The sequence below is a fragment of the Lissotriton helveticus genome, chromosome 11, assembly GCF_964261635.1.
Source record: "Lissotriton helveticus chromosome 11, aLisHel1.1, whole genome shotgun sequence".
In the NCBI taxonomy this organism is placed as follows: domain Eukaryota; kingdom Metazoa; phylum Chordata; class Amphibia; order Caudata; family Salamandridae; genus Lissotriton; species Lissotriton helveticus.
Window position 1 is genome coordinate 552,547,538 of NC_136072.1, and position 26,857 is coordinate 552,574,394.

The following is a 26,857-nucleotide window of genomic DNA, read 5'->3' on the forward strand; positions in this document are numbered from 1 at the left end:
TTGGCATCTGTTTTACCCATTGAACTGTATTAGGGGATAGTGTGATCGAGCAGCCTTAGGCTCAACACAGACGAGAGCAAGACATTTGCAAATACACACAATTTTCAATACATGACACCCATGACTCAAGAAGGAGATCCATACCAAGTAACTTTATATATATTTAGACATCAGAGAAAAATTGTTCAGTTAAGTACGTTTCTAAATATAAATTCTTTTCACTCTAAAAAGTGGACACAGTGCAATTTCTGACTTCTGCTTTGTTATCCTATGGAGAAGAAAAAAGTTCTGCAAACAGGTATACTACAACGACGTACAAGACCAACCTCCAGGAGTTAAGGTGAGTGGTGGGTAAGGTCCAAGGCAGCACCAGCAGCAGCATGGGGCGGCCAAGTGCAGGGTGCAAAACAGCAGGTTTTCAGGAACCCACTGCGCTTTCAGTCGAAATCACATCATTTACCAGGCAAAAAGTGGGGGTGACCATGTCAAAAAGGGTCACTTTCCTACACCCGCCAAGCCCAGCACAGCGTGCTGAACTAGCAAGGACTCACTTGCCAGGTGCTGTGGCGGATTCCGACCACGTCTGATGATCATGTCCCGCGGCCAGCCGATGTCATGCTTCAGGCTGGGATATTTCCAAGATATTTGTTCTGGCTAGCCGAGCAGAGTTAGAAAGCCCTCATCTTAGTTCGGTGCAAGTCCGTCTCCCCCCCCCCCTTCTATAATTTCTAACATATGTAAATAACCAAATTAAAGATTCTTAATGTGCTGGTCTCTGAAGAGTTGAAGAATGAAGGTGAAGTCTGCTTTGATGGGATTCAAACTTTACTTCTAAATCGCATTTTTCTGTGGTGAGCACTCAACTCACGGAGAAATTTTTCCACATTGCCTATTAATGCTTCTTTATCTTTAGTCATTAATTTCTGCATTTTTATTCTTTCTTACGCATCGTATTTGTCTCTCCTCTATGGGAATAACCATAAGAGTACAAGCTTGGATTCATTCTTATTTTTTGGAATGCCCTTTTTTCTGCCTTCTTACTTGTGTTTGGCGGTCTTTGATTATTTCTTCTTTCAGTTTCAAGCTCATTTTTATGCCAATGACACCCAAACTCTTTTCTATTCTCGCATTTGCAGATTTTGCGTGTGTGCCTATTGGATATGCAAGTGAATCATAGATATACTTATAAAGCTGGACTTTATTATATGTGGTGATTCTATTATATAGAAGTTATGAACTATCCTGAATGAAGGAATTACGGAATGATATTTTGAACACTTTGTGAAGGAAGGGAAGGTAATGAATTTAGTTACTGAATAGTAGAAGCCCTGAAAGGATTTAAAATGGGTGTTAGGATGAATTCAGAGGTACTTAGGAAGCTAGGAAAGTATATGAATATGATGGAGAATAAGTAGGAAGATTACTAAACTGAAATAAATATTGAACAATTTAGTTTTTAATAAGAAACTGAGGAACAGTTTTTGATTGCCCCTTTGAAAGATTCAGGCATGTTTAATATTTAAAGTATACCTGATAGTGAACCATCACCAAATTATTTAAAAAAAGAATTAAAAAAATGCAATGAAAGTCATGGCATTCCACTGAAGCAGAACTCAGTGGGATGTCAGGGCTGCTCCATAGATCCAGAAGGGAAGAATATCCTGCTACATGTGCTACTGTTCACGCATGGGCATGGGCAAAATGGTCTAGGTTAGACTATTGACTGGTCGCGGAGGGTCTGGGCCACTGGTGTATGGCATCTCCCCAACACCTATTTGGATCATGTCTTGCTAATACAAAACAAGATTTTCCAGACTAGCCCGAGGGGCGTTTTCCATGGCTGCTACCATGCTGGGCCCTGAGGGAAGAAGCACTCCAGAAGGACATCTGAAAGGCGACAGCGCTCTTCTTTGATAAGAATGATAAGTCGGTTGATAGCCCCTCAACGCTGTGGAGGCCTACAAGGTAGTGATAAGTGGCTTATGTATCTTTAAACAGTCTGGGGTCCTTAGAAACTTAAGAGATCCCAACTGAACAGACTTGAAGGGTAGTTGAAACACTGGAAGAGCAACTAGCTAGCAACAGTACCCCATTGCTGCACGCGGAGGTGCAATCCACAATTCATTAGTTTCAAGTGAGCTTAATCACCTAGGCATGGATCCAGAACCCATGCATATGGAAAGGGCGATAGGCCAGGCAAAACTCTGGCAACTCTTACACAAAACAGCCGCCCCAGCTCAGACATCACTGAGATGAAAACAAGTAGCGGAGATGTAATTTAGAATACCTCCCTTTGAAAAGCATTGATGATTACACTCCCTAAACTTAGCATGAACCGAGATTTATATAGGCCAATTTAGCTTATTAACACAGACAGGAAAAAACTGGCTAAAATACTGCAGCCAGATTACTACCTCTCATGCCACACCTGATCCCCCCCGGAACGGGCAGATTTATACCTGGTAGGTCCACATCATACAACCTATGCACACTGTTTGCGATATAGCATCATAAAGACCCTGACACTGAAGTAATATGGCTTTTAGTCGGAACCAAAGAGATTAACTCATTAGAGTGGGCGTATCTTTTCTATGTGTTAAAAAGGCTGGGTATTAGTGAGTGCTCATGCGCTGAATACCTCTGCTATAAACTCGCCCGATAGCCAGGCTGAAGCAGAACTGAGTTGTGTCTGTCCCAATACAGGTGGCAAGGGGGAGGCAGCAGGGATGACTGCTGTCCCCTATTCTGCTTGCACTGGCAATTGAGCCGACGGCTGCCAGGTTGCACCAGCTCTACATGAAGGGGACTAGCGTTCGTGAATAGGAGGCTTTTGATACCACACTCTATGTCAAAGATCAGCAACTAATACGCCATCCCTAATACGTGAATTTATTCGCGTTGCTTCCCTTTCAGAGATAAGAAACTGGGCCAAATCCCATATGATGCCTCTTAGACTGCACAGAACAGTGCAGCCCAGACTACCCACAAGTCTGGAAGATCGAGCTCTTTAGATACCGGACAATCCAAAGTAGCAGACACGCAAGAAATTTTTAGGGAAATTACAGTAAGTCGCTGACTAGAACAGAACAGGTAGACAAATTAATACCCCTTCTCCTGTCACTGGCCGGATGACTCTCTCGCCAGGATGGTAATACTTCAGAAATGTCTTTCTGTTTAATAATATCCCCATTCCGCTCAAAGCGTCCTTCTTTCAGCAGTTGCAGTCCCTATGGACGAGGCTGGTGTGGGTTGGAAGGCAGGCCCAGCTTAAGTGGTAGACTGATACTCCCGTATGAGAGGCGAGCTGGGCGCACTGAATTTTGAACTCTCCTATCTTAGCGCGCAGGAACAATACATACATTATTGGCATTTCACTGCACCCTACCAGCCACACACAGCAGTTGAGCACGACATAATCATTCCATACAAACTCAACACATTTTTGAGCAGAGGTTAAGCATCAGAGTAAGGACATTAATCCGGCTGGAGCTGTGGTGTGGGCCTGGTGGCTTCTGCTAACCAAGGTTGGGCTGAACCTCGTTTTTGCCCCTAGCATATAACCCCATGCTGCCACTGATGTGCAAGAACGCCACGGCAGCGCAACTACAAACTCTGGGCCTCTGCTGTCTAGGAGATCTTTAACAAGATGGCAGTTTTATCCCCCTGGAGGTCATCATGGGGCGAGATGAACATACAGCGATGAATATTTTTCTTTACTATAGGATTAGGGTGGCCTGCAAAGAATGGGCTCACCTTTTCCACAACAGCCACCCACATTTGCACTACTAGAGCACATCTGTACTTCACCATCCCATTGACGCTTGGTCTCACGTATATACACTGCAACCCAAACAGCCCTACCAAGTCGCCCTGCCAGCTGTAAGAGAGCAATGGAAGACAGATCTCCAGATAGACCGAACAGACGCACAATGGGCATACTGTTGAGAACAAACAGGTACTCTGTCCCCAAATTATAGGCTTATACTGATACATTACAAGAACCCGCACAGGTTGTACCACATGCCCACTGAGCTACACAGACCGGGACTGAGAGACTCATTATGGTTTGAGAGATGTTGGGAACAAAAGGCAGATTTGTGGCATATAGCGTTGGGTGGAAAGGGAGATCGCTGCCATGGTGCACATGTCCCCAATGCTTCCACGCTGATGGCCTTACTAGGGTACGTAAATGACGTACCGGCGCCTGAAAGGAAACAACTGCATTGTTTCTGGTGCTGGCAAGACGCATAGTGACGATGAGATGGGACCGCGGGCCGCGGGCCACAGCCCATGCAGTCAGACTGGATTCATGATGTAATGTTTGGCAGTGAACAACTATTGGCCTACTGAAAGTTGACGCCATTTCCGTGTAGGCCTCGAGACATTTTGGTGCTGGTGTGCCATTATCTGCTGTGTCAAGCGTCAGAGTAGGCCCTAGAAGAGACTACAGGGCCAGACAGTGGATAAATGGAACTGGTGCGGGTGTGGGGATGGCTGTGGTTGACCTCCCCCTTCTCCCATGATCCACCCCTCCATCCCAACATTCCTGGTGGGAGCGCAGAGGTGCACACAGAGGCCTATCACATCGATGGAGATGGGCGTGTGATGGCTGACAACGACATGGGTGGGTGCTCTAATTTTGGACGCAGGGAAAATGTATCTTTTGAGCGTACATGGAAAGGTTGATGTGTGATCTGTACCTTTTCTGGTTGTTGCTGGTATCTTAAAATTAATTAAAACTTTTTAATCTATACTTTTGCCACAAACTTGCGTTCTATCACAACCGAACTGCTGCTAGTCACTCTGGCACAAGCCTCATCCCTTCCTATCCATTTTGTTTTATGTGGTTTCAATTATTACAAAGACTTTTATTTAATTACTCCCAAGACTCCACTGAGTCCACGACCTACTGTTTCAAGTGTATGTTTCCATAAAGGTGCTTTCCTTATCTTGCTGCTACTGAGTCTTTACTGACTCCTAAAATCTTGAATGTGTCCCCTCTCCCAGAGAGCTACCTACTAATACCTTGCTTAATAAAGTCCACAGACCTGTCCTCTTGTTCAAGTGGTATTATGGAAGATCTAACGTGTATTTGTAAAAGCACACGTTCACCCGTAGGCATCTTGGAGCTGAATAACAGATGTTTATACCTATACCTACACTAGAAGGATTGTACTGGGCTCTGCACAGTGAATGGTACTGCCCAAAAAGTACAGCATTCTGGCAATACAGTAGTAAATTGGCATATATAATCCAAGATAGCTACTTTACTTGCTGCTGGGAGCAATGGATACTCTGATGGGAAGTTAATCATACTGTTGATCTGTTACAAACCTGTTGTCTTACGTACAAAGTCCCATCAAAGAAAATTCTATTTATTGCTCACAGTGTAGGAGTGTGTGTATGTATATATATATATATATATATATATATATATATATATATATATATACATACACATACACACACACACACACACACACACACAGTTTCTTGTAGGCTGCAATAGTGCTTTTTTGGAGCAAAAGTGATCTAGGGTAATGTTAAAAAAACATTAATAATCTAATGAAATCTCTCAAGGTGCCCCACACTAAAGATTAGTGATGACAGAGTGGACCACAGCAGCATTCTGGAAAGAAATCTAACAAAGGTATGTATTCTGAAGTTTACACGACACTAGTTGCCTATCTTCTTTGCATTTACATATATATTTTTTTCTGATAGCCAGTCATAAATGCAGTGATAATCCAAGCACTTTACTCTATGGAAGCTGATGTTGACAAACACCAAATCTTATAAACAAGGAGAAGATGGCAGGGCATCGATTCGTCTCTTTCCAAATCCAATGGTCATGTACAGAACAGTTTGAAGCCACATTACCCTCTCATTTTTGTACTTTCGGAATGAATGCGAAGGACAAGCAAATTGTTAGAAAATGTATTATAGGAAGGAATACTGGAACAAAAAAAGACAGAATCTTGAATCTCACCTTCCCACAATCAGCTTCACTGTGTTTGTAAACACTCCATTGAGAGCGAGAGCCAGACTGGCAGCTGGGAAGACAAACCGTACAGTGAGTCAGACCTGAAAAGCACCAGCAGCATTCCCCACAAACCCCATGCCACGAGGCACAACATCTCAGTGGCTCAAAGGGCGTCAGACCTCTTCCCCGGCCATCAATCACATCCTAAGTATCCTGCTCATCCTCCCAGGGACACTTGCAGATGGACAAACCTAGGTTTGCTTTTTTTATATCCAATTTTATTGCCATTTTTTAAAAACAAGATAACCGTAAAACCACTTGTAGCACTGTGACATGTCTAACATTTCATTGCATATCCAATTATTAGCATTCCAACAGTAGGCTTAAAAAGATAAATAGGAAAGGGCCCGCTCTTAGCGCCAAGAGTAATCAGTCCAGTCAATTTATCCCATATTCGCTCTTGCTTCATAAACCGCTTTTTCTTGGATAGCAGACCAGTCAACTCCCCTCCGCCATTTTGAAACAGAAGGAGACTGAGTCCTTTCAGGCCACTGCAATGTCTCTTTTAACAATCAACATGGCTGTTCCGAGAAACAACTTGTCGGCTCAGGAGCCGTTCATTACCTCCATCACCCGCAGAAGAAGCGCAAGCCGACTAAGGGGCACCTCCCACCCCAATATGCCACTTAATTCCGTTGTGATTGACACCCAGTATTTAGATATTTTTGCCACATCAGCTCCCACCAACCAGGGGCGAGGTGTAGGGGGGCAGGCAAGTGTCAAGCACTACTGCTTAAAACCGGTCCCCACAACTGGTGCTTTTGTTACTGAGGGCCCATATTGCAGCATCGCTGCAAAACTGCCCCTGTAACCAAACTGCCCCTCACCATTCCAGCCACCCAGGCAACGTTCGATTCTTGCTAAGGCCAGTCCAGTTCTGGGGGGTAGTGTCATGTTCGAAATGAGAAAGTGCAGAGCATCTGCAACCATAGCTAAGCTTCGCTAATATATGCCAGTAATTTGAGTGGTGGATATGTTATTCAGTTATTTGGCTAGAGAAGGGTTGGCGGTGGTATAGAATAGGGAAAGGGGTTTGTATTTATATAGCGCCTGATACCCCTGATGGGGTTTTGTGGCGCTTTTTTTTGGATTAGTGTTGAATTAGTATAGTGAAATATGAAAGTGGTTTGAGTGGTGGATATTTTAGTCAGTGATTTGGATTGAGAAAGGTTGGGGAGGGTTGGAAAGGGAAAAAGGGTTGCATTTATATAGCGCTTGTAACGCTGATGGGTTGTTGAAACGCTTTATTGGCGAGTAGCACGCTACTCTGGTACCCATAAAGGATTAGTGGTGAATTAATATAGTGGAATATGAAATTTGAATGGATGAAGAAGGCCAGATTAATGAGGCCCCTACAACTAAATACATTATCTATCTTGTTGTGCATTATACACGTAGTATTAAAAACAAACGGTCTTGGCAAACAGCAGATACAAAAATATTGATTTAATGGTAAATCTTGTAGGGCTGTAACTGAGAAACCCATGGCTTCCTACCATCCGAGTTTGCCAGGTGCGGCATTACCAGTTAAATTAGTGGAACACTCTCAATGAGGCCCAAAACGTGTGAATGCTATTACAAGCCTCTCTCCTATACTTTCGCTAACAGCCAACATGTTGAAGCTCCACAGCAAGAGACTGAAAGGAAGTGTCATACCCAGAGATCAATAACATAACAAACTAATGTCTCTCTAGTAATCGATGCTTGCTCCCTTGATAGTACGTACTGGGAGGAACATCCTGCCATCCTTCGTCTATGGTGGCAACATTATGCACCCTCGTCACGTGACACGTCCGAAAACCTCCTCCCCCTTAACTTTGAGTTTGGCTTTATAAGGAAGGGTTCTTACAATCTCGCAAATGCTAATTTTTGTGGAAGCTAAGGAACTCTCGCTGTGGTTAACTACTGTCCTCTTCACTTCTTCTGTCCACCAAACCTCCTCCATACACCCTCACCTCACTTCCTTACCTATTTCTCTTCAGAACTCTCTCTCCACTCTCCAAAACCTATACCGTCTTTAATACCCCTATTAAGTCTACCTCTCCCCATATCACTCATTTATTTATCCTCCACTTTGCGCCCCCGTCCTCATCCCAGTGTCCAACGCTTAACACAATCCGCTCACCATCCCCACTAAGGCCACTTGGGCTTTATGCTCAAATCTCCGCTTTCTCTTAACTCCACTTTCTTCCCGACTTCCATTTTTTCAGATGCCTGCAGTCGACACTGCTCCACCTGTTACCTCGTCTTTTATAATCTCTACTCAAGTTTCTTTCTCATGATCATCTTTACCCACCTGCTATACTCTTTCAGTGCTTCCTTTAAAGTCCATCCCGGTCTCCCTCCCCACAGTACACTTTTCTTCCTCTCCGCTCTACCTTATGTTTTACCCTACATACCACTGAGCTCATTCCCCTCCAATGCCCATTGTCCAGCTCCCCAGTCATAACATGTTAACGTGTCCCTTTACGTTCAGACCGCTTACGAGTTTCTCTACTGTCCCCTCTATTCTATGTTTCTACATCCAAAGCATTACCAACTACTAAGTCATCCAAAGCGAGTTCCAATGAGGCGACCTAGAACTACAGCTCCCAAAAACCACTAGGCGGTGAAAAGAAATGCCCACCATGGGGGCACATCTGCCCTAGAGAAAAATAATCATCCGGATTCTGCCATCTCTCTGGATCATCTCCCCTCCTCCTTACCATCGCTCATGCTTGTGCTTGCAGCATTTATTTTTCTTCATAGAGCACGGCTGTGGGCTGATTGTGGGCCATTGTGAAAATATTTGTTAACTGCAGCAACGTATTGTGCTGCAAATAACAAATATTTTCACAATGGCCCACAATCAGTCCATAGCCGCGCTCCGTTAAGAAAAGACATGCATCAAGTTAAAAAAAACGACATGTAAAGCACACTTTGTGCTTTTGGACTTGCTGCATTTCTTCTGTTAAAGGAGCACGGCTGCGGGCTGATTGTGGGCATTTGTGAAAATATGTATGTTAATTGCAGCGCATTACGGTGTTGCAATTAACAAATATTTTCACAAAGGCCCATCAACAGCCCCCAGCCGCGCTTCATTAAGAAGGAAATACAGCAAGTGCAGGAGCCACAGCAACCAGGAAATTATTTTTTTGCGCCGCTCACATTATGAAAGCGGCGGCGCAAATGATCTCCCGGGATGTGCTGTGGGTGCTCGCTCCACACGCAGCACTGCGCGCTCGGAAGAACAGACGTGCACGCACTCGGGCGCGCACATTGCAGGGACCACTGGCCATAAGAGCATCCCTCCAATCCTCGTCCTCCAGAGGGCTCACCCATCCCTCCCATCTGGTTCTAAGAGGGTCCAGGGTGGATGGAGTATTGTTTATCAGGGATCGATATATTTGGGATATCCCTCCCTTCCCTAGGTCTCCCATGAGAATTTTGGCCTCTAATGGGCTGAATTCGAGAAATGACTCTTAGTTAGGGATTTGAGTGGCAAGGGCATGACGTAATTGGAGATATTTAAAGTACTGCGTAGAGTGCAAGGAGTATGTGCGTTGTAAGTCCTGGAAGGAGGACAAATGTTCTCCCTTCCAAACGTCTCCCAGGTAGGTGATCCCCATCAGGTCCCACGTTTGAAAACCAGTCAGAGTCCCCACCTTCCGCAGCCAGGTGCTGTGCCGTGCCATAGTGGGGTTTGTAGTGTGATTCTGTTGTCGTGGTGGATGTGCCTCAGTGCAGATTCTCCTTTTAGGAAAGCCGTACGAGTGACTATTGGTAGGGCCTGAGGGATTGGGGCTCTGTACAGCATTGCATGCGCCTGAGAGAATCCAAGACGTCCCAATCCAAGCCCATATGCTGGATCCGACCATCCCCGTTAAACGAATCATGGATTATCAGGAGGCGAGTGGCGAGATATATAAAAAGGTATTCATCATGCCCATTCCTCCCTCGTATGTGGTTCGTTGGCAAGTTGTGAGAGCTAGACGCGTTCTTGAGCCCCGCCAAAGGAAGTTGGTAACCACCCCATCTAGATCGCGAAACCAGTTTGCGAGGGAGATGGATCGGGAGATTCTGGAGGACATACAAGAGGCGGGGGTAGGACCATCATATTGACGAAGGCAACTCTCCCAAGAGGGTTAAGAGGGAGTTTTTGCCATCTACTTAAGTCATCTTTAGTGCGTTGGAGAAGTGGACCGACGTTAAGGGACCAGGTCAGCTTTGGGAGAAGGGACACCCAGATACCAAGGTATTTAAAGGATAGTCTTCGTATGGGCATGGTTGTCTGCCAGTCGAAGCATTCCCTGCAGGCATGAAGGGGCACCACCATGGAATTGAGTGGGTTGGGGCGTAATCCAGATGCACGCCCAAATGAGTGAAGGATCGGCAAGAATCTGCCTGGATCGGGCTGGATCAGCGAGGTACAAAAGGTCATCGTCTGCATAAAACACGATTCGGTTCTCCTGAGATTCCTGCCAATGCCAGCCTTGCACCCGGTCATCCGTCCGAATGGGATAGGCCACAGGCTTGATCGCAAGGGCGAAAGAAAGAGGGGAGAGAGGATATCCCTGTCGGGTCCCCCTCTCGATCGAGAAAATCTCAGGCAACGCCCCATTTATCAGACCCCCCCAGGATATAGCGGCATGAATTAGCAAATTTAGCGGCACAAAAATGGAAATTTAGCGGCACAAATATGGAAATTTAGCGGCAATTTTGCGGCATTTTATGTGGCCATTTTTCCTACAACAAACACAAATATCTTACTTTTTTTTGTTATTTAACATGAAGCACACGCACACACCCCCACACACATCTTCTACCATCTCTCTCCTTTCTACCCGCTCTCGTGCCCTCTTCTCTCTTCCCCTTCTGTTTCCTCACTCACTCATCTTCGACCGCTCTCTTCCTCTCTTTCTCCCTGTCCTCTCTCTCCATTCTCTCTCCCACATTTCTGTCTGTCTCCCTCTTTCGCTTTTCTCTATCTCTTTCTTATCACCTCCTTTCTCCCCTCCCTCCACACTCTCCTCCTCTCTCGCCCGCCTCTCTTTCCTTCATGTCCCCTTCCTATCACCCACACCTTCTCTTTGCTTCTTCGCTCTCCCCATTTTCCAACTCCTCTCTCCTCCTTATCCTCTTTCCTTCCCCTGCCTTACCTCCACCTCGGTTGTGCTTATCTCCTGCTTCTCTCTCGCTGCTCTCCCACCTCTCTTTCCCAATTATCTCTCTCGCTTTCTCTCCCACTCCTTTTTTCTCTCTCTCCTTACCCTGTCCCTCACTGACCTCTCTCCTTCTCACTCTCACTGATCTTTCTCACTGCCCTTTCTTTCCCTCTCTCCCTCATTCACCTCTATCCCTCCCTCTCTTTCTCACATCACTCTCTCGCTCTCTGATTCTCTTTCCTCTCTTCCCTTCTTTCTCCTCACCCCGTCCTCCATATGTCGCACCCCATCTCCTTCTGTTTCTTTTTCCTTTCTCTCTCTCCCTCTCTCTGATTCCGTTTCCTCTTTCTCTCCCTCCACTCTCCTTTTCCTCACTATCCCCTAGCTCTGTATCTCTTACCCTCTCTCTCTCTTTCTCCTCAATTCCCCTTGTTCCCCTCACCCATCCTCTCCCTCCTCTCAATCTCACCCCCTCTCCCGCTCTCTCTGTTTCCCTTTCCTCTCTCCCTCCACTCTTTCCCCTCACTTCGCTCTCTCCCATTTTGTATCTCATACCCTCTCTCTTTATCCTCACTTCCTTCTCTTCCCCTCTCCCCTCCCCACCCCGCTCTGTAACTCACCCCTCTTCTTGTTTCTCTTTCCTGTGTCTCTCCCTCCATTCTCTCTCCTCACCTCTCCCTGTTTTGTATCTCGTAACCACCCCCCCCCCCCTTTCCATATGACAACTACTGCCTATCCCTCCCCCGGGTGCTACAAACTGCTTGCCAATGCTTAATGTTTCCAGCCTCATTTGCCACCCCTTACAAATGAGCTCCCAATATCACTCCTCCGATTGCCTCGCTTCTGAAATGAAAAAAAAAAACAAAAGCAGCTGTTCTGCCGTTCGAAGCCATCCTGGGTTTATTTAGGCGCTGCCATTACAACCTGGACGTGGACGCGCTGCTCGGAGCCGGAAGCTCGCCTGTTGGGCCAACAAAGGCTTTGTCTGCTCCCAGCAGGCGAGACGAGCAGCCGCGTTCATTATCACCCGCAGCATTATTAAGAATCCTCCATCAGGCCCCCTAATATCCGGCTGCAGAAGAGGGTGCAGTTAAAACCCTTGCTCACAGTTAAATCACTACCGTACCTCATGCCTGCCGTGGTGCACCACGCGATCATGTGATGCATCTTTGCGACCTAGTCAGACCCCGCTCGACCTCCTCGCTCCTTCTCGCTGCGAAATCTAAGGCGGAAACGGCGGAAACGGCAAATTTCGCGGGCTTTTGCCCAAATATCGCGGCACTTCCACAGATCGGCCGATTTTGCGATTTTTTTTTGCGATAAGCTGGAGGGTCTTATTTATAAGGACCCTCACTGAAGGGTTAGAGTAAATAATTCCTACCATCTTTTGATAATAGGGTCCGAAGCCTGCTCTTATTAGCAAGTCTTGCATGTAACCCCAGTCAACTGTATCAAAGGCCTTTTCGAAGTCAAGTAAAACTAAGGCCATATATGGTATAAGGAGCCAAATGCAGGCATCGAAGGCAATGACGGGTGCTGCAGTGCGGCATGAAGCCACATTGGTCAGGGTTTATGAGGGTGTGGGACACTCTTTTCATCTGAGTGGCCAAAATCATTGCATATATTGTGACTTCGATAATAATGAGGGAGATCGGGCAATATTGTGCACAGGAAACCAAGGGATGGTGCGTCTTTGGTATGACCACAATGGTGGCTGTGTCAGTGATGAAGGAGAGCGACCCATCTTCTATAGCTTCCTCGAATAGGGCATGGAGTCGTGGGATCAGAGTTTCGCGGAACGCAGCGTAATACTCCGCAGGGAGTCCATCTGGGCCCTTGGTCTTGTGAGTGGCAAGCATGGAGATTGCTTCACTCACTTCTTCTGTAGTGATAGGCTCATCCATGGTATTCTGCTCAATCTCGGATAGCTTTGGGAGAGGGATATTTTGCAGGAAGGTTGAACTATCACCTGGTGTGTTTGTGGGATCTGTCGAGTACAGTGTCTTGTAACAGTTTGCAAAGGTCTGCACAATTGCTGCAGGTGTACGGGAGGTTTCACCCTGTGCGTCTCGAATTTCGGGGACTATTCGTTAGGCCATGGGATGAGTAGCAAGCCAATGGAGCAATTTACCGTTTGTCTCCCCACCCATACACCCTAGCAACTGAAGATCTCCAGATCAATTTAGCTGACTCAATGAAGGTACTTCTGATTTCTTCCCGCACTAATTGCATTGTCGGCATTCTGCCTCCCCTTCCGTCGTCGCTCCCGTCATTTCCATACGGAGCGCCCTAGCTTCAAGTTGAGAGAGTTGGTGCTCACGGGTCTGACACCTGCGTTTAAGGAGTCCTTTAGCGTAGACCCAAATTGTAGCTTTGCCCGCCTCCCAAAGTGTACCCTAGTGCTGCACTGTGCCTTCGTTAGAAAAAAAGTAATTATCGAGTTCTGTAGTAGGGGATCTCTGTGTATAGTCATAATCTAGTGAATAGTCCCGCCCATGTGCATGGACCCCGGCAATCAAAAATAATCTCTTAAATTGTCAAAATAATGCAGGAACTGCAAAGACACTTAATAGATGAATTTAAAGACAAATAATGCAGCCTATAACACAGGCTACATTGTCCATAACTTCAACTAGAAATTCCACCAAACAACACCACACATAAGAAATCCAGCCCAGTTTCTACCAAGAGAAACTTGCCTCTACCCTTAAAAACACTCTGGAATGATAGAGAGGAAGGCATGGACAGACAAGCCCCATAGGCTGCCATTATGTGGCTTAAAAAGGATACTGTGCCTTTAAGGAAACCTTCTAGAACCTTCTCCCAGTATCCCAGAATGCATAGCAGGTCCAACTGACTTCAGTTCTTTTTTCCGGCTCCTGCTTACAGGACCCTGGCATTGAGCTCTCCCTTGTTTCAAGGGTTTATTGCATAGTTTGGCACTTTTGTGGTTTAAAAGTGTTGCAGTTTACTCTCTTGGTGTTCTCTTTCTCTTCTGTGTGCTGCTTCAGGTGTTTTAGGGCTCTAAAATGCCTGGACTCTTTGTGAAGTGTCCAGCATGTGGGAGGAAGAAGGCCAAGGGTGATCCACATGAGGTCTGCATTGTCTGCCTCCCTGAAGATCATGTCCCTGAGGCGTGTGTCATCTGCCAGCAGTTTACCACTCGTACTCTGAAGGAAAGGGCGAGGATCAGGCTGTCTGGCCTTGAGGAGAGGCGTCTGCAGGCTGCAGGTGGGTCTGGGCAGTCCGGGAAGGTTCCCTCTGCCTCTGCCGAGGCCTCTGGGGGGCTCCCCAGGGGCAGGAAATCCGGCAAGCGGTCCCGGTCTCCGTCGACGTCGGTGGCATCGACGTCGACGTCGAGAGGGATGACGGCGGTGTGCTCCCCTTCTCCCCGGGGCTCCGGGTCGAGACGCCGTGACGACTCGACGTCGAAGGCACCGCTGACGAAGCCGCCGTCGACGTCATCACCGTCGACGTCGAGGTCTTCTTACCGACGTCATGGACGGAGCAGGCATCGGCGCTCGCCGTCGAGGCGACACCGCCGGTCGCCGGCGAAGCACCGGTCGGCGTCGAGGGGCTCCTCGACGTCGAGAGCATCTCGACGGCGGCGTCGACGCTAGTCGTCGAGGAAGGATCGTTCGACGTCGCGGAGGCGGCGTACGACGTCACGGAGGAAGAGGTCGACGTCGAGGGATAGGCGTTCGACGCCGAGGAAGAAGAGGTCGACGTCGCGGAGGCGGTGTTCGACGCCGGAGTCCCGGAAACGTCCTTCGACGCCTGAAAAGCAACGCTCGACGTCGAGCAGACGGAGGTCGGCGTCTGGGAGTCGTTCAGTCTCTCCAAAGCGGCGCAAGAGGGATTCTAGTCCCAGAAGTCACGCTGCTTCCAGTGGGGGACGCAAGAGGAAGCGATCACCAGCTGAAGGGGCGGGCTCGCAGCCCCCTTCGCCTAAGGGGTCACCGGGCTCGGTGTACTCTGCGGTGTACACTCCATCTCGGCCTCGGTCGACACCTCAGCCTATTCCTAAGGAGGTCCCTCCTCCTCCTCTTCCTAAGGAGGATCCTCCGCCCCTGCCTCCACTTCCAGCGGACGATCCGCCACCACCGGTCCCTCCGCATGGGCCCGCCCCGCAGCCGATGGTTCCTCCGCCGAGGTCCACTTCGCTGCCGTATTTGCCTGTACCTCCTAAGGGGACCCCAAAACCTGCACCCCAGGAGGCTCCAAGGAAGACCCCACCGCGGAAACCGGTGGGGCGGCCACGGGCTGGCAGGTCTCGCTCTCGCTCTGGAAGGCGGGACAGATCGCGACACAGATCGTCCACGCGGTCGAGACGCCGCCATAGGAGGCGCGAATCTCGATCCCGCACGAGATCCTCTGGTTCCAGGGAGTGTTCTCCTACCCTGTCGGGATCACCGGACACGAGGGTGTCCCCGATTGATGACCTGGTGGCGTTCCAGGATGTCCTCTTGAGAGGCGCTGCGAAGCTGGGCATACCCCTGACGGTGCCCACGCCTAAAACATCAGTGATATTTGAGACGTTGCACCAAAAACACCTGTCTCGCCCTCTCCTGCCTCTGGTTCCAGGCCTGGAGGAACCAGCTATGGACCTTTTCCTCACCCCCGCGGTGACGAAGGCGGCGCCATCGAGGTTGCTGAGGAAGTACCGGGCCCCGGATTCGGATCCGGCCTTTCTGAGAGCGGAACCCCCTCCGGACTCCGTAATTGTGACGGCGGCACGCAAACAACATGCCGCCACACCGTCGTCCACAGTTCCCCCGGATAAGGAGTCCAGGTGGATGGATTCGGCAGGGAGAAAGGTCTGTGGAACTGCCGCTACCTCCATGAAGGCTGCGAGTGCCACGGCGCTGTTGGGCCGTTACGACCGCGCCCTCTGGGACTCCCTCGAGCGTTTTGCGGAGCACTTGCCTCGCGAGCAGCGTGCGGACTTTCAGGAAGTGCTGAGTGAAGGGATGCTGGTGGCCAACCAGATCATCAGCGCTGCGGCGGACTCTTCCCTGTTGGCTGCTCATGGGTTTTGCCATGGAATCAACCACAGACGTCACGCCTGGCTCCGTCTTACGTCCCTGAAACCGGACGCACAGCAGAGGGTGGCCAACCTGCCGTTCTCCGGCAAGACTCTCTTTGGGAAGCATGCGGACGATGAGATGGCCCGCATGAAGGCGGAGGCCGAGACGCTCACGGCTGTGGGCCTCGAGAAGCCTAAGGAGGCGAAGAAGGCGTACCGCCCTTTCCAACGGCGGTTCGGTGGGCAAGGCCGTGGACGTGGCCAGGCTTCGGGACAATCGCAGCAACAACAGCAGTTCCGTAAGCCGTTCCAGAAGCGCCAGAGGGGCAGGGGAGGCCAGCAGTCGGCTCCGGCGCCCAAGGGCCAAGCTGGGTCTAGGCCCTAGGTACTTACTTCCCCCGGATCCGTTACCCACTCCGGTAGGGGGAAGCATTCAATCTTTTCTGGCAGAGTGGAGAAAAATTACTCAGGACAAGTGGGTGCTGAATATTGTTTGCAATGGATACAGTCTTCGGTTCACCAGCCCGCCTCCATCGATTCCTCCGGTCAGCTCGCGGTTTCAGCTGCTGGAGCTCCAGGTGGAGGCCGATACCCTGTTAAGGAAAAGGGCGATAGAAGACGTACCTCTGTCTCAAAGAGGAAGAGGTCTGTACTCCCGGTTCTTCCTGGTTCGCAAGAAGGACAAGAACGAGTTCAGGCCCATTCTGGACTTGCGACAGGCAAACAAATGGATTCGCAGGGAAAGGTTTTGCATGCTGTCGTTGCATCAGATTTATCCTCAGTTGCAACGGGGAGACTGGCTCTGTGCTATAGACCTACAGGATGCTTACTTCCATGTGCCCATTGCACACAAACACAGGAAGTTCCTGCGGTTCCAAGTCAGCACCAATCATTATCAATACACAGTACTCCCATTCGGACTGAAGTCTGCGCCGAGAACGTTCTCGAAGTGCATGGCGGTGGTGGCAGCGCACCTGCGGAAGAACAAGGTGTTTGTCTACCCGTACCTGGACGATTGGTTGATCAAGGCATCCTCCTTCTCGGAAGCGCGAGCACACTTCCAGAAGACGTGCGTTCTCTTGAACAAGCTGGGGTTGCACATCAATATGGCCAAGTCTGTCCCGACTCCGGTCCAATGCATACAGTACTTGGGAGCCTCCATCAATACGCTGTCAGCAAGCGTGTCTCCTTCGGAAGAGCGACGATTATCTCTCCTTCGGAAGGTTCAGGCTCTTATGACGACTCCATCTACAACAGTGAGGACGGTGTCTTCTCTACTGGGATCGATGGCCTCTTGTATCTTCCTGACGCCGCATGCACGGCTGCACATGAGACCGCTGCAGGAGTGCTTGGAAGACCAGTGGGATCAGAGGAAGGGATCCTGGGACGACAGGATACGACTGTCTCTGCATGCTCTTCAGTCCCTGAAGTGGTGGTGTTCGGCGGGGAATCTCCTCAGAGGGGTTCCTTTTCACAAGGACATTCCCACGCAGACTGTCGTGACGGATGCTTCTCTCCTGGGCTGGGGAGCGCACTCCGGGACTCTACAGATTCAGGGAACGTGGTCTCCGGTGGAGGCCACGTATCACATCAACTTCCTGGAACTCAGAGCTGTTCACTTGGCACTGAAGGCCTTTCTTCCGTCCTTCCAGACCAGCTCCCTGCTTGTGCAAACGGACAACACTACCACGATGTACTACCTCAACAAGCAGGGGGGCTCGAGATCTCGCACTCTGTCGCAGGAGGCGCAGGCAATCTGGCACTGGCTCCTGGCCAGAGGACTGACGATAACGGCTACCCATCTGCCAGGTGTGCAGAATGTTCAGGCAGACGCACTGAGCAGGCTGATTCAGGAAAACCACGAATGGGTCATAAACGACGAAGTACTAGGAGACGTCTTCGCGAGGTGGGGAACCCCAGACATAGATCTGTTCGCCACCGCCGAAAACAGAAAATGCCGAGACTTCGCCTCCAGGTACTACCAGCAGGGGACGCTGGGGAATGCGCTATGGATCAGCTGGTCGAACAGCTTTCTGTACGCTTTTCCACCCATTCCCCTGATTCCGGTGGTGCTCATCAAGCTGGCCCGGTCCAGGGCTCGGATGATACTCATTGCCCCGGAGTGGCCCAGGCAGTGGTGGTTCACGGACCTGCTTCACCGGTCTCTCCTTCCTCACATTCGGTTGCCGTGCAGGCCGGACCTTCTCACGAAGTTCGGGGGGCGGATGTTGCACCCCAGCCTCTCGTCTTTGAGTTTGGCGGCATGGCTCCTGAGATAGTGCAATATGGCCATCTGAATCTGCCCGAAGATTGCATGGTCATACTGAAGGAGTCTAAGAGGCCTTCCACTAGGACTTCATATGCTTACAAGTGGAAGAGGTTTTGTATCTGGTGCCAGTCTAAGAACCATGACCCTACAACCTGCAAGGAAGATGTCATCCTTCCTTACCTTTTACATTTGGCGCAGTCCGGCCTTAATGTTCATTCCATTAAGGTTCATCTTGCTGCATTGACTGCCTACAGGAAATGCCCTTCACAGACTTCTTTTTTCCAGATCCCTGTGATCAAAGACTTTCTGGAAGGATTGAAGAAGGTGTTCCCTCCTGTCAGGCTTCCCTCGCCTTCATGGGAATTGAATGTGGTGCTGTCCAGATTGATGAAGGAGCCTTTTGAACCCATTCACAAGGCTTCGTTGCAGCACCTGTCCTGGAAGGCGGCGTTCCTCGTGGCCATTACATCGGCCCGCAGGGTGAGTGAAATTCAGGCGTTGTGTTGTACTGAACCTTATACTGTATTTCATGCTGCTAAGGTTGTGATGCGTACTCACCCTAAATTTCTTCCCAAGGTTATTTCTGATTTTCATGTCAACCAGACCATAACTTTGCCTACGTTTTTTCAGAATCCTTCCTCTCCGGCGGAACGGTCTTTGCATTCCCTGGATGTGAGGAGGGTGTTGAAATTTTATCTGGATAAGACCAAAGATATTCGTAGGTCAGACCAGTTGTTTATCAATTATGGATCAGTCAGGACGGGTCTTGCTACCTCTAAGCAGTCCATTTCTAGGTGGATTGTGTCCTGCATACATTTGTGTTACCAAAAAGCTAATAAGACCTTAGGAGGTAAGCCTAAGGCTCATTCCACCAGGGGCAAGGCTGCCACGACAGCCTTGCTCCGTAATGTGCCGATTGCAGAAATCTGCAAGGCCGCCACTTGGAAGTCGGTTCATACCTTTGCTAAGCATTACTGCCTGGACTCTGATGCCAGGGCAGACGCTCAGGTTGGGCAGGCTTCGCTGCGGAATTTGTTCGCACAGTAGTGGCGTTCTGTTTTTTCTCCACCGCCGTTTTGGTGTGGGGATGGGCTTGCCATTCTATTCACTAGATTATGACTATACACAGAGATCCCCTACTACAGAAGGAGTAGTTTCTGTCCTGTAACTCCAGTTCTGTAGTAGGGGTATCTCTGTTATAGTCATAAGCGCCCGCCCTCCTCCCCGGTGGAGAATTGTTCATGTAAGTAATGCTACAGGTCTGGCGTTGTTACGCCTTCAAAAAGAACTGAAGTCAGTTGGACCTGCTATGCATTCTGGGATACTGGGAGAAGGTTCTAGAAGGTTTCCTTAAAGGCACAGTATCCTGTTTAAGCCACATAATTACAGCCTATGGGGCTTGTCTGTCCATGCCTTCCTCTCTATCATTCCAGAGTGTTTTTAAGGGTAGAGGCAAGTTTCTCTTGGTAGAAACTGGGCTGGATTTCTTATGTGTGGTGTTGTTTGGTGGAATTTCTAGTTGAAGTACTGGACAATGTAGCCTGTGTTATAGGCTGCATTATTTGTCTTTAAATTCTCTCTTAAGTGTCTTTGCAGTTTCTGCATTATTTTGACAACTTAAGAGATTATTTTTGATTGCCGGGGTCCACGCACATGGGCGGGACTATTCACTAGATTATGACTATAACAGAGATACCCCTACTACAGAACTGGAGTTACAGGACAGAAACTACTCCTTCCACACCAACACTTTTGGTATTCTTGGTCTTGGGGGAACCAAGCATTTAGTCGCGATATGGGCCTGATCGTCCTCGTGGGACCACCCACTTGTGAAAGGAGCGGGGAATGATTGGATACTCCGCGTGCTAGAACCTGGATTTCAGAGACAGCAGGGCAATCTGAAGCGGGCATAAACAGATCTATACGGGTGTGGTTGTGGTGCGCCCAGAGATGTGTTTATATTGTCATGTCCTACGGTGCGAAGTGCGCCATACATCACAGAAACCCAGTGTAGCGGTCCAATCCCCACGACGTCTTGCCCCCAATTTTCAATGAGAGGGGACAGGACTTGTAGCGTCCTCCGTGGGTTCCGGGACAGCATTACAATCACCCCCCACTATTGTCATGCCCTGCGGAAGAGCGGATAGTATTTTCGGTGCCGCTTGGAGTGTGGGCTCTAAATTTGCTGGAGGAGCATATAATGATACTAGATTAATAGTGGATTCTGGTATGGTACCAGAGAGCTGTGAATCAGCCTGACAGGTCATTAACCACTTGGGTCATTGTGAAAGGAAGGGAGTGGCACAAGAGGATTGCTGTTCCTCGAGCTCGTCTGGAAAACCCAGAATGCCATACCCTGTCAAATCCCTGACGCGCCAGGAAAGGGCAGCGGTTCCCAACTAAGTGTGTCTCTTGTAGTAATAAGATATCTAGGTCAATCCTTCAGGCATATCTTAAAATCTCCGTCCGTTTAATTTTATCCAAGAGGCCATTCACATTCCATGAGAGGATTCTCATGGGCTCGCTCCCGTTATATGGATCTGACATAGGGGCAGTGTTGCAATGTCTGGGGCCGACCATTTGGTGGTCTCCAATGGATAAGGTAGTTGGGCTTCCGAGGGAGACCGTGTGTACTCAAGGGCGCTATTAGGGCCACCTAAGGGAGTATCTTGCATATAATGCACAGCGTTACCATGGAACAAATCAACAAATAATGTCTCGGAAAACATTCCCAGTAGAAAATCCCAACCAACCTCCCAACCCATACTTCCCCCAAATGAAGCATCTGTTGCCCAATCAACGAAGGCTTAGAGTGCAAACAAGTTAGTCAGGGGTTGTGGTCAATGACAGCATGTTGAACCCCTCCGAGCTTCAGGATAATTGTTCCTCTGGCATTGTTTTTTGGATTAGTAGTACTTGAGTTCATATGCGGGAGCTACGGGAAAAATCTGTGTCATCTGAGCCGGGTCTGGTAGACTCCCCAGGATTTGTCTCATCCGGCTGGGCAAGGTCATTTGCAGTCGTCCTGGTTTCCAGCAATTCATCCTTGTCTTGGATCAAGCCATTCGGCGATGCAGACTTTGCTCCTCGGGTCCCGCGTCTTCTATGGGATCTCGCACGTAGTCCACGGGGAGTCGCAGATTCTTTACCAACTGGACCTTTCTGATGGATTGCTGTGGTGCATTTTGGGTAGGCGGAATGGACATTTCTCAGTCGCCCAGGTCCAAGCTGCCTCAGGTGTGTCGAAAAAGGAAAATGCTACTTACCAGTATGCATCTGTTCTTGGCATGTAGAGCTGTAGATTTGTACACTTATGCATAGATCGCCATCTGTTGTTGGGCTCGGATGTTTGCACTTTGTTTTTGTCTTGGAAGAAGTCTTTGTAGTCACGAGGTAGGTGACTCCTCCTTAGGACGATAGTGCGCATGGGCATCGACTCCATCTCCAGATTATTTTTGCCATGGAGGGTTATAATGGAGTTAGTAAGAATTAGAAAAGATGTCCATGTATCTAAGTAAGATAGTACTGGAACAGATAGAGGTATCTGGAGAGGCGGGTGGGCGTATAACAATCTACAGCTCTACATGCCAAGAACAGATGCATACAGGTAACTAGCATTTTCTGTCCGAGGCATAGGAGCTGTAAATCGTATAATTATGCATAGACTATACAGCAGTTTTCCCCTTAGCAGTGGCTTCCTGTATCAGTTGCAGTGGTTTGAAAAAGTGTTCTTAATACAGCCTGGCCCACACTAGCTTGTTATGCTTGCACGTCTACACAATAATGTTTTGTGAACATGTGAGGTGTAGACCAAGTTGCTGCTTTACAGATGTCAATCAGGGAAATGTTCCCTAAGAATGCCATAGATGCCCCTAGTTTACGTGTGGAGTGAGCTCTAAGGGGGAATGGTTAATGTGCCTTTGGATTTTGGAAAAGCATAGCATATTTGGATGCATTTAACAATCCACCTTGCAATTCCTGTTTTTGAGATAGGATTGCCCTTCTGAGGAGGGGAGAAAGACACAAAAAGTTGTTTAGTCTTTCTAAAGGATTTTGTTCTTTCAATGTAGTAAAGTATCACTCTTTTCACGTCTAGTGTGTGAAGAGCTCGTTCTTCTACGGAGTCTGGTAGAGGGAAAAACACTGGGAATTCTACAGAATGGTTAAGGTGAAAAGCAGACACGACTTTAGGTAGAAATTTTGGGTTAGTCCTAAGAACCACTTTGTTATTGTGAATTTGTAGAAATAGTTCTAGTATGGTTAATGCCTGGAGTTCACGGACTCTTCTGAGAGAGGTGATGGCAATCAGGAAAGTTACATTCCAAGTGAGAAATTGTAATTCGCATTTATGCATAGGTTCAAATGGGGGAACCCACGAGTCTGGTAAGGACCACATTTAAGTTCCATACTGGAGTGGGTGGAACTCTAGGTGTGGCTCTAGGTGGGTGGAACTCTAGGTGTGGCGCCGCGGCCAGGGCGACTGACGCTGGAATCTGGGGACCACGGTTCGATCCCCGGCTCCGGCGGCAGGTTAGCCCAGCACCATGTGACTCTGGGCAATAGCTCGCTTAATCTTCCCGACGGCCCCCAGCGCCTAGAGACCCTTACGGGTGATTGTGCGCTTTACAAATGTGGACTTTACTTTTAAGGCCTTCCATAAAAGCTTTGATAGCTGGTACTCTAAACAAAGACAAGGGTTGTCTGTTTTGAAGATAAGCTGCTATGGCAGCGAGATTTAGTCGAATAGATGTATACGCTAGGTTACATTGTTGTAGATGCAAAAGGTAACAGACGATGTTTTGAATAAAAGCATGTAGTGGGTTGATTTGGTTGTTTGTACAGTAAATTACAAATCTTTTCCACTTTGCGACATTGCAAGCTCTAGTGGTAGGGCGTCTAGCCTCTTTAATGATGTTTATGCAGTCTGGCGGGAGATTGAGGTACTCCAAAAGATAGAGAGTGGCCCTCCTAACCAAGGGACAGGACTCAAAAGTGACACTAAGTCAGAAAAGACTCCCTTTGGGACACCCCAGTTGCATACTCGGACAGTCAGTTCTCAATCAAACCTCATTCACATAAAAACTATAGCAATCTCCAAAGGACAGTATATAAATGCTTTATTCACCAGGTGAATGCAAAACGTTAAAAATTCAATAAAATCAATTGAATAAGCTAAACAAGGATTAATTCAAATCATAAGTTATAATGTAATTTGACATTTAAAAATGTCCTACAATGCACATCAAACAGGTTTGTGTATCAAATATTGCACAATTTAATAAGTCAACATTACTATTTAATTCACAGTTAAAAACATGTAGTATACATAAAAAACATTTCTTCAAATAGCATCACAGAGAAATATACATCAATCTGATACAAATGAAGACCAAAAAGCAACGCGTTTCGGTGGCCGTGACCAGTCCAAACCACCTTCTTCAGGCTTTATATAAAAACGTGTACAGGAACTCTAACATTGTAATTTCAACGTGTGGACATCAAACAAAAGAGGGAAGTAAATCTTTCTCCTCCTTCTTATTCACAACCGACCAACCGGTCACGGTCTCACATTCAGATAAAAGCTCCTCACGAAATGGATATTTGAGTTTTAGCAATTTGTGGTCAATTATTGATCCAAAGAAACTGCCCTCATTAGCTGATCCTGATGTCAAGCAGAATTCTGCTTGCCAGAATGTCAAATTATATTTTAAGTTATGATTTTGTATTAATCCTTGTTTAGGGTATTCAATTGATTTATTGAATTTTTAACGTTTTGCATTCACCTGGTGAATAAAGCATTTATATACTGTCCTTTGGCGATTGCTATAGTTTTTATGTGAATGAGGTTTGATTGAGAACTGATTGTCAGAGTAGGCAACTGTGGTGTCCCAAAGGAAGTTTTTTCGGAGAGTGAGGTAGCCAAACTCTTAAGATTTCAGGTGCCAGATCGCAAGGTTGAGTTGACTGGGAGCTGGATGTATTATCTCTCCATGGTTCAGAGTGAGAAGCTTGGGTGAGAGGCATAGCTTTTGATGAGGAACTACAGATAGTTCCAAGAGGGTTGTGAACCATGGCTGACGGGCCCATGTGGGAGCAATAAGGATCATTGTTGGGGAATGCTGTTTGAGCTTCCGAACCACTAGCGGAATGAGTGGGAGAGGCGGAAAAGCGTAAGCAAATTTGCCTGACCAGTTCATCTATAGCGCATTGCCTTTGGACAATGGGTGTGGATACCTGGATGCGAAGCTTGCGCTTTTTGGTGTGTGGCGAACAGGTCTATTTCTGGGTGACCCCACATTTGAAAGAATGGAATCAGAACTTGAAGATTAAGTTCCCATTCGCGGATTTGCGGTCTCTGACGACTGAGCAGATCTGCGATTTGATGGAGTACTCCTGGTAGGTGTTCTGCAAGGAGATATATGTTCTGAGGAATGGCCCATTTCCATATGCTTTGAGCTAGGTGTGAACGCTGGAGAGAGTGTGCCCCCCCTCCCTGTTTTTGTATGTAATACATTGCTGTCATGTTGTCTGTACGGACCAGGACAGCTTTGCCTATGAGGTGGAGTTGAAAAGATTTTAACGCTAGGAAGATCACCAACAATTCCAGGTAATTTATGTGGAATTGTTTTTGTTGAGGGGTCCACATGCCCTGAATGGTATGGGTTTGAAGATGATCTCCCCAGCCGGTGAACGATGCTCCTGCTGTTAGCACTATCTGTGGAACTAGGTTGAGGAACGTCCGCCCTTTGGAAAGTTTTGTATGTTCCACCACTGCAGAGAGCGATGGGTGCAGTCGTCTACCAACACCAGATCTGTTAACTGACCCTGAGCCTGGTTCCACTGACGTGCCAAACACTCCTGTAAGGGACGCATTTGGAGTCTTGCATAAGGAACAATAAGAATGCAAGATGCCATCATCCCAATTAGCTGCATGAACACTCGAGCTGGCATTGAGGGTTGAGGCTTACATCTTTTCAATAGAGCTTGTATGGCGGTTATCCTGACTGGGCTGGGGTATGCTAGAGCTTTTCAAGCGTCCATGGTAGCCCCTAGATATTGTTGTATGTTGGACGGTTGGAGGTGGGATTTGGTGAGGTTTACCGGGAATCCCAAGCCGTGAAGCAGTTGGATTGTTTTGTGTGTGTGTTGCACACAGCTGCTGGGTGACCTGGCTTTTATGAGCCAGTCGTCCAGATAAGATAAAACATGAATGTGCTGCCTTCGTAAGTGGGCCGCAACTACTGCTAGACACTTGATGAAGACTCTGGGTGCTGTAGTCACCCCGAATGGGAGGACTTTGAATTTGGAGTGTTGTCAGTCTATGACGAACCTGAGATTTTCTGTGAGCGGGGTGAGTGGGAATATGAAAGTAGGTGTCCTTTAAGTCTGGAGTGGAGAGAAAGTTGCCCTGTTGAAGCAGTGGGAGCACCTGTTGGAGAGTGACCATGTGGAAGTGATCCGACTGAATGCAGAGGTTTAGGTGTCGGAGGTCCAATATGGGCCTGAGAGAGCTGTCCTTTTTTGGAATTAGGAAATAGAGGGAGTAAACCCCTGTGCCTTGATGAGGCAAGGGAACTGGTTCTATTGCATGTTTTTGTAATAGAGAGAGAACCTCCTGTTTGAGAAGTGTCAGATGTTCCGAGGACATTGGACGTTGTCTGGGAGGAATATCTGGGTGAGTAGAGGTGAGTTCCAGGCAATAACCATACTAGATAATTTGTCTTACCCACTTGTATGTTGTGATTGAATTTCAGACAGGTAGGAACTGTGAGAGACGTCCCCCGACAGGAGTGGGTTGATCAGGGGGAAGTGCAGGGAAGTCACTGTTTGGTGGTAGAGGAGTTGCGGTTATTGTTGCCGCGACCTCTTCCCTTACCATTGTTGCATCTGTAGCCTCCGTGAAAGTATCCTTTGGAGGATGTTTGAGTGGGGCTCTTGTAGGAAGAAGAGGGATGTTCTGAGCCAATGGTTTTGGAGCCAGCCCTGTAGAAGGAGCGGAAAAATGAACCTCTAGGGGGAAGGGATTTGTAAGGCCCCCATCAACTTACCAGTGTCCGTATATTTTTTCATCTTTTCTAAAGATGTGTCAAATGAGGGCCTGAAAAGATGCTCTTGATCAAAGGGCTGATTAAGAATTGCAGACTGTAGCATGCTTCGTTGGCCAGACACCTTGCTCCAGTTTAATTTTCTACTAGTGTGACTCAAAGTTGCTTCTTGGGTGATGACAAATCATGAATGTATAAATGAAGGTTTTGCTTTGCTGCTCTGGAGTGGACATCAGTGCGCTGGGGGGTGGGTTAGTGGGGTTATAGCCATTTTGTTAATATTTCATTTGTATTGCTTTTAATTTTTTCCTGTATACTCATGAAAATAGT

At 48.0% G+C, this 26,857-nt stretch overlaps 1 protein-coding gene across 2 annotated transcripts in view; it reads right to left on the reverse strand.

Moving 5' to 3' along the window:
- PLPP5 (phospholipid phosphatase 5) overlaps positions 1-26,857 on the reverse strand; it is a 204,591-nt gene that overhangs the window by 53,237 nt on the left and 124,497 nt on the right. For both annotated transcript variants that reach the window (XM_078666309.1, XM_078666308.1), the window contains one exon: positions 5,990-6,053. In XM_078666309.1, the coding sequence (XP_078522435.1) occupies positions 5,990-6,053 (64 nt within the window). The remainder of the gene's footprint in view (positions 1-5,989; positions 6,054-26,857) is intronic.